This window comes from Mustela erminea, chromosome 17 (assembly GCF_009829155.1).
Source record: "Mustela erminea isolate mMusErm1 chromosome 17, mMusErm1.Pri, whole genome shotgun sequence".
Classification (NCBI taxonomy): domain Eukaryota; kingdom Metazoa; phylum Chordata; class Mammalia; order Carnivora; family Mustelidae; genus Mustela; species Mustela erminea.
Genome location: NC_045630.1, coordinates 66,713,741 through 66,721,969, shown reverse-complemented (window position 1 = coordinate 66,721,969; position 8,229 = coordinate 66,713,741). Strand labels below are relative to the sequence as shown.

The window sequence follows — 8,229 nt, the reverse complement described above, 5'->3', positions numbered from 1 at the left end:
ACTTGCCAGTGTCTGAGATTCCATTTCTTTGTAAAAAGAGGGTTTTGGACTAGGTGGACTCTAAGCTTCCTTGAACCCAGGCGTCCTATCCTTGGTGGAGCCTACTTTCCATGAGGTGACTACACAGGCTCACAGGCTCAGAATGCATCCCCAAGAAGCTCTGGTGTGAATTGTCCTTTCGTCCTCCACATACTCTTTGCCGTGCTTTTCCGTGATCTGAATCTCAGGTTTGTGGGAGACTTCTCCCTACCATTCATTTCTTCCTGTTTTCTTTCTTTCCATACATTGCTTGTTCATATGGAATGTAGAACAGAATCAGGGCTTAAAAATTTTGTGGCGTTCTAAAATATGACATTAAAAAGATGTGTTTTCATATATATATATATATATGATACTTTGTCTATGCCAGAGAGGGAGTACGTATGTCATACCGGTGATTGAAGTAGAGATGACCCACCCCCGCGTCACTCTTGGGCCTCGTCTGCTGCCCCGTCTCTCACCACATTGGTCTGGTCCAGCTCACAGGGCAAATTTTCTCTTCCACAGCTGCTGTTCCAAAATGGCTGCCGCAAATCATCGTGAATTCCCAATAATAGAGACTGTATTTTTTTGAAAATCAACTCAGTGAACTCCCTCCTGGTGGCCAGGGAATGACAAATTCCCTTGGTCGCTTTGAAGTCGGACCAAAGATCCACCTTGTCAGTATGTTGGGGAATTGAGTGTTCGGAGAAAGGCTTTGCTCTTTCTCTCTTCTCATGAAACGGGAAGTGGGACAACAGGACCATCTCCCCGACCCCAGAGATGGGAGCTTTATGTTGAGAATGCCAGAGCCATCTGCCAGCCTGGGTCGCTAGATAACCTGGCAGAGTGGTCCTGTCTTCCTGCCTTAAGTTGTCTGCCCAGCTCTGGACAGTTACTCACCGAGCTCAGGTGGCTTCATCAACCACCAGAGCAATCCAGTTTCCACCCCAAACCTTTACCTACGACGGTGCCCAGGATCGCTATCAAGTTAGCTTGTGCCCATCACTTGTAGCACACACACTCTTTCCCTTCCTGAAAATTGGAATAACATAGCCTCACATTTAGCCTTTCCTGTATTTGAAATTTTAAAAATATCACCAAGACTGGTCCGCCATCTCCCTGCAAGGTAACTGAATGGAAATCCAGGGCTGCAATGCAACTGAAAATTGCTTGCAGTCAAACCTCTGAAGATAAAAGAATGACTTCTTGTGGATTTTGAGAGAAGTTCCAACTGTTATTTTTCCCCCCTCAGATTCCAAGAGGATAATACCCTACTACTATATCAACTAAATTGAGCCCCAGAAAATATACTTCAATTAATAGGATGATCTTTTTAAAAAATTGAAATATAGGAGCCACTGGCCTTCAGCCCTCACTAGAATATATCAGGGTGAACAATCTGGGTCCTCTGCTTGCCAAGTGGCGTTCTAGAAACAGGATCCTAAAACGCTGCAGATGAGGATCCTCAGAAACAGATTCCGAAACCGACTGAAATGTGACAGGTTTCTCAGGGAGTGCCCTCAGCGCCAACACCCGTGTGAGAGGGAAGGCGGTGGAGCCCCGCAGAGGGAGAAGCTGAAGTGCCACAGCGAACCTCAAACCGTCTCACAGACAAGAGCCCTGGAGCTGGGACGGCCCCTTGTAATCCTCTTAGACGGAGGTCTGGGGGCCCGTCTTTACAGCCTGAGGTAGGCAAGTCTTTGGAGGCAGGGTGCCCTGGGAGACGTGTGACTCTGGAGAAAGTAGCTCTTCAGCAAGAACAATTTCCAAAGAGCCACTCGACTGACTGCTGCGGGCCCAACACCCTCCTGGCAGCCTGTGGGAACGAATGTGTGGGTCCCGAAGGTGTGCCATCTGGGGAGGGTTGCACGGCACCCACTGAGTACGACTGTGCTAGAAGAGAGTGAGGCCCCGGGCATCAGACTCTACCTCATGGCTTTTTATCTGGATAAAGAAGAATCACTAAGCCCAGGAATTTTTATAATTTCGACTATTCTCACAGCAATGCACGTTGTTTCTAGAAATCCGGACATGAAAGCAAAGGTATCTTGGCCTCCGGGTTACCTTCACATGCTAATGTTTTTGAAAAGTCAGACATATTAACTGGATTCAGAGAATTTGTTAATTTCCACTCTCTTGTCCCATCCCCCGCAACCGGCAGACCTCAGGACACTCTCACAAGTGCTATCTTGCCTCTGCAGGGTCACCCCGTGGGGTCAACTGAGTTGCGGGGACATGGGAGCTGTGTCTGGAACTCAGAGTGCGTATGCTCATTCCTCAGTGCAGAGGCCAGAGTGAAGCCGAAGATGAGGGAAAAAGGACCCACCAGAGCACACGTGTTCACCCTCTGTGACGCTCAAACAGGAATGCTGTGTTAAAGTCCGTTTTTAAGTTGGGGGTATCTCAGAAGAAACTTCAGTAGATTAACCTCTGCAGGCTTAGGAGCTTACCAGAAAGTTTTTATTTAAGTCAAGCTTCAGACTTCTGCTCATTAATAAGTGTTTTCAGGAGTTGTAGTTAAAGTGCTTACACTTCTAACACCCTATCAAACAGTTTAGGTCTACCCTGTGAAAGAACTATGCTTTTCTTGGCTCCTTCCAACCTCTGTGCTTTTTACTCCTGGGCTGGAAACATGGAAGGTGTTGAACTTTTCAACATGCTCCCTTTACATCTGGTGTTTTCTCACCTAGCCAACTTCCAGCTGTGGACAACCCGCTTCGGTGCTCTCGGGAGCTGATGACTTTTTGCTTCCCCACATTTGCATCCCGCATTCCCAGGAATGGCCAGGTAGGGCCCTACCACCACTCGGAACTGCCTCCACCCCTTCAGCCTCCTGAAGATTCCTCAGGCTGTTCTGAGATATCAGCGTTAGCAAAAGCAGATTACGAGAAAGTCCTCAATGTCCACAGAAAAGAATACACATAGGTCTCCTCGCTACTTAAAAAGTTTGCACAAACTACTCCTACATCCCCACCAACAACAGTGAAAGTCTTTCGGAGGTGGCTTCCAAATACTTTGTTCATGGGCTTTCTGGACGCGGCTGATTTTATGTCTCGATGGAGTTGCGTAGCTGTGTGCACTCATGTGTGATAGGACACCGGTGGGCGTGACCTAGGCAGGTAAACCTTTCCCCTCTAGTCTTGAGCATTTGCCAAGCCATTTTTTATTCATTTATTTATTTGTCAGAGAGACAGAGAGAATGAGTGGGGGGAGGGGCGAGGGGTAAAGGGAGAGGGTCAGGCAGACTCCCGCTGAGTGCAGAGCTGGACGTGGGACTCAGTCCCAGGACTCTGGGATCATGACCTGAGCTGAAGGCAGATGCTTAGCAGACTGAGCCATGCAGCTGCCAGAACCATCTATCTCTCTGTGCCAGGCCACTTTTTATCCTCTCTGAACAAGGGCATAGGAAACCGTGACAAACCCAAACAGAAGCCCACAGTTTTGGTTCCCCTTACTTTAGTCTGTTCTTCTTGATCTCATACTTAAAAGAATTATTGAAACAGCATTAAAATCAACATACATTTACAAAATCAAGTGAAAGGCTTTCAACAATCTTGTCTTGCTACGAGGAAAGGGGCCTCCACCCCACAGCTCTGTGCAGAGCATCCTTGACCTCCTTGTTCCTCAGGCTGTACACGACAGGGTTCAACAGGGGGGTGATGACCGTGTAGGTCACCGAGATGAGTCTGTCCTGCCCCAGGGAACTCTGGGACTTGGGCTTGAGGTAGATGATGGAGGCGCAGCCATAGTGGATGATGACCACCGTGAGGTGGGAGGCGCAGGTGGCGAAAGCCTTCTTCCGGCCCTCGGCTGAGGCGATCTTAAGGATGGTGGAGATGATGAGGACGTAGGAGATGAAGACCAGGCCCATGGGTAGAACCAGGACACAGACGCTGACGACAAAGTTGATGATCTCGTTGACAGTGGTGTCCGTGCAGGCCAGCTTCAGCAGGGGCCTCACGTCACAGAAGAAGTGAGAAATGACAAAGGCGTCACAGAAGGGCAGACCAAACACAGATGTTACCTGGACAATGGCCATGCCCAGACCAATTCCCAGTGATCCGGATGCTAACTGGACACAGACCTCTTTACTCATGATGACCGAGTACCGTAGCGGGTTGCAGATGGCCACATAGCGGTCGTAGCCCATGGCCGTGAGCAGGAAGCAGTTGTTGATGCCGAAGGTGAGATAGAAGAAGAGCTGAGTGGCACAGTCTTGGACAGCAATGGGCTGTTGGGGGCTCAGGAGTCCAGAAAGCATACGGGGAATGATGGCCACAGTGTAGCAGGTCTCAGAGAGGGACAGCATGCTCAGGAAGAAGTACATGGGGGTGTGGAGGTGACGGTCCAGGCGTATAATAGTCACGATGACAACATTGCCAGAGAGAGTCAGCAGGTACAGAGTTAGAAAGACAACAAAGAACACAAGCCTGTGATGCCACCCAAAGCTGGAGAACCCTTCCAAAAGGAACTGGGTCACAGCACTGGAGTTTGGCATTGACATTGAGAGAGGTCTAGGTCTGGGCAAAGCACAGGTGTGATGAACCAACCACAAAAGAGAGTAGGCTAACCCAAGGCCTTCAGTAAAAAGTGTGTCCATCAGCTGAGCAATGCCCCGGACCTCAAGAGTCATCAGTATCTGCTGCTGTCATCACCTTTGCCCACCCTCTTCTTCAGCTCTACAGAAGTATTACCCCAGGACCCTGAGACTGATGGCAGAGAGTGATCTGGGAGGAACAGTAGAGACAGAGTAAAGGAAAGATGAGTGGAAGTAATTACCCAGACACTGGTGAGGTGAGTCCAGGTCAAGGAAGAAGCTCAGCACTGTAGTTCCTCCTCAAATGCTCTTGAATTAGCTGGGAAGGATCTGGTGAGGAATAGTAAGTAAAGTGGAAGACAGAAAAGAGCTGAGGCCGCCAGCCTTCCGACACTGGTCAGAATGCACTGTCACCGCCCAGTGCTCCAGCCCCAGCCTGCCAAGATTTCTGCTCCCCCAGAACCCTACCTATGTCCTAGGCTTCACTTCCCTAAGCCCTGACCCTAAAAATACCCAGTGATCATGAAAGACTAGAAATGGGAGCATTTCAATAAAAAGTTCCTCCTGAAAACCCCGCACCAAGTATCTTCCAGGGCCATGGACAATGGTTTGATAAGGCCCAGCAGGTACGCAGCTTAACTCCTTGAATTCGAGCAAAAAACAGGATGGAACGAATCCAAGGATGTCCCTTCAAGTAGGGAATGGGTTTTCCTAGTATGAGAGCAAAGAGAAACTCACCTAATTGGAGAAGACCAGGTCTACTCTTTCCTTCAACTTTGCACATTCCAAGCTGAGATAGGAATAGAAAGGAACTCCTCTCATGTGAGCTCAGAATTGGAGACTACAGTGGCAGGGTTAGCCTTGCCCTTTAAGCCCGTATCTACTCCTGGTAGAACATACCATGTTTAACCATCATCTCCAACCACATAGCTGAGGATCATCCTTTTCCATCCAGAAAATCCTGAAATTCTGTCATCTCTGTCCCCTCCTCCCCGTGCTTTCCACCAACACCCAACTTCTGAGCACACACAATCATTCTCTGCAGGGTCTGCAATGGTCTCCGAGTCAAGCTCTGTCATTGCAAACGGAGGTCCAAGTCCAAGCCTGCCTCCTGAAGGTTGTCATAACATTCTTTAAAAAAAAAAAAGAAAGAAAGAAAGACAGACAGACAGACAGACAGAAAGAAAGAAAGAAAGAAAGGAAGAAAGAAAGAAATCTGCTAATGGGATTCACCCGAACAATATGAAAACGCAAACTCAAAAAGATGTACACACCCGTATGTGTACTGCAGCATTATTTACAATGGCCCAATTACGCCAGCAGCCCCAGGGTCCAGCAGTAGATGAACGGATAAGGATGTGGCGTAGACACACAATGGAACATGACTCATCCACGGAGGAGGATGGAAGCCTGCCATGTGCAAGAACACGGACGGACCAGAGAGTCTAATGCTTAGCGAAGTCAGTCAGAGAAGGACAAATACCGCCCCATCTCACTTACACATGGCGCTTCAGAAACGAATACAACAAAGAAAAAGAAAGAGAAAACCCCCAAACCGGACTCTTTATTATAGAGAACACACTGATGGTTACCAGAGGGAGGTGGTTCGGGAAGGGGTGAACGGGCGAAGGAGATTAACTGTATAATTATGGTGATGAGCCCGGAGTAGTGTACGGCAGAGCTGAATCCTCTATATCACACACCTGGAATTCATGCAACGCTGTACGTTAGCTCCACTGGAATGAAGATAAAAATTTTAAAAATCTGATGATGGAGCTTGCCTGCATAAATTCCTTCAGTAGCCACCTGAAATTTGAAGCATGATATTTAAAACCATTTGTAAATTGAGTATAGCAACACCTCTTTGGAGTCACCGTGAGTAGTAGAGGGGTTAGTGTATTTGAAGAGTTGGACACAACAGTGTGTATAGGGAGGGGAGTTCAGCCCAGGCTCGAAGGATTTTTAAACAAGCCTTTAATCACATCCAGCCTTGATTTATAATTTTCATCATTTCCCTTCCAATTGCTTATATGGACTTTTTAAATGTGCTTTAAAAATCTTTCTTGAAGGGCACTGGCCGGATCTGTGTATTGTTCTACATACTATCCCAGCAGAGCTATGGGTCTGGTAGAACAATTTTTAGTTTTGCTTTTAATCCAACTCTTAAAGATGCCCAACATTTTCTTAGATCACAGTAGCCCATCCCGTTGATACATCTAGGAAAAATCTGTAGTGACATCCAGATCGCGTACGCATGTTATAATGGAGAGTTTGGAACCCATCGCTCAAAACCACCGTTTTCATTATCCTTGCGCACTTACATTGAAATTCATCCAGGTTATTCTTGTAACTTAAATTCACTTTCCTGGCAAAAGATTTTACTCATGCCTATAGCCTAGAATATTTCTTTTTCTTTCTTTCTCCAGACCGTTAGTCAGCTCTAAATTAGCAGCACCTGAAACAACTCTATCCCAGCACCGTAATGTGGATAGACTCAGCAGAACGACCAGGAAAGGCACACAGAGTGGGACGGGGGAAATGAGAAACACGGGCACGAGGAGGCTTCCTCATCCAGGGTGTAAGAAATGGAGATGAAGGAGGAGAGAGACCAAAAGGGAGGGAGGGTGCAGACGGGCAGCACCTCAAAATTCAGACCGTATCTTCGGCACTGAGGTTATTACCATTTCTTCCTTCCGAATAAATGATCAAAAAAAGTGAAACAAAGCCTGTCCCTGACCCAATCTTGGATGAATATACTACTCACCTTTTTTTCTCCAGGGAAAACTTATCTCATTGATCTCGGATTTTTTTTTTTTTCTACATCTACTGTGAATAATAAAATTTTGCTTCAAATCCAAACAAAACCTCTTCTTCTGGGGTTGACTGAGTTGAGTACATCATGAACTGTGAGTGCCGCGCCGGTATCAGGAGCACAAAGAAACCAAGCAACGGCCCTTGCCCTCACGGAGCTTGGACGCAGTTGAAGGTCCCTCAAGTTTTAGGTCCCTCCTCCCTCCATTAGCTCACGTATACACACAACCCACGTGATCAACATCACAAGGCTCGGGATCAGGGATCCCGACCCCCTTCTGCAGACCATCGCTGGCCCGGACGACTCCGCGACAGTCGACATGCTCCAACTCCCGCCCTTAAGGAAGTGAAACTCACCAGCAGTAGTCTCCTCGCTCTTCTGAGAGTCACAGCCCTCCACGCGGGGATTTTAAACTAATAGTTATAAAGCATTTTCCAGTTTTTGTCAATACTTTTCCTGAAATTATTTAAAATCCATCAGTTACCTGAGTTTAGATCACTGTAAAATATTGCTATCCTACGAAAAGCCTACACGTTTTCTTATCTGAGGGTTGCTGACATCTTACTAAGCCGAGCTGTGGTTTACAAGAACTCCTCCTTCACTGGCTAATCTTGGGATAACACCCAGATTGTGATACCGAAACGAAACTAGAAAGGAAGGAAACAATGCATCACCCCATCTTCTAGCGCCTGAGCCTGCAAGTGAGGGGCAGAGCAAGTCCCATTAAATTCCTCTAGACTCTCACCGCCTCCTCTGACACAAGCTCCTCTTTGGGTCACAAAGCAGTAAGTCCAGCTTGGGGTTTCTTAACAAGGTGCAGATTGCTTGTCCCAGACACCTGGGTCTCCTCCCCCACAAC

At 47.5% G+C, this 8,229-nt stretch overlaps 1 protein-coding gene across 1 annotated transcript; it reads right to left on the bottom strand.

Annotated features, from left to right (window-relative positions):
- Positions 1–3,282: 3,282 nt before the first annotated feature.
- LOC116576306 (olfactory receptor 10J3-like) lies at positions 3,283–8,021 on the bottom strand. Its single transcript, XM_032318407.1, has 2 exons — positions 7,727–8,021; positions 3,283–4,888 (listed from the first exon to the last, which is right to left on the bottom strand). The coding sequence occupies exon 2, from the start codon at positions 4,652–4,654 to the stop codon at positions 3,584–3,586; it is 1,071 nt and encodes a 356-aa protein (XP_032174298.1). The 5' UTR covers positions 4,655–4,888; positions 7,727–8,021; the 3' UTR covers positions 3,283–3,583.
- Positions 8,022–8,229: the final 208 nt, after the last annotated feature.

What these genes read in the sequence shown, in the direction of transcription:
- LOC116576306 (XM_032318407.1), bottom strand. Translation starts at nt 4,654, where the DNA reads ATGACTCTTGAGGTCCGGGGCATTGCTCAGCTGATGGACACACTTTTT.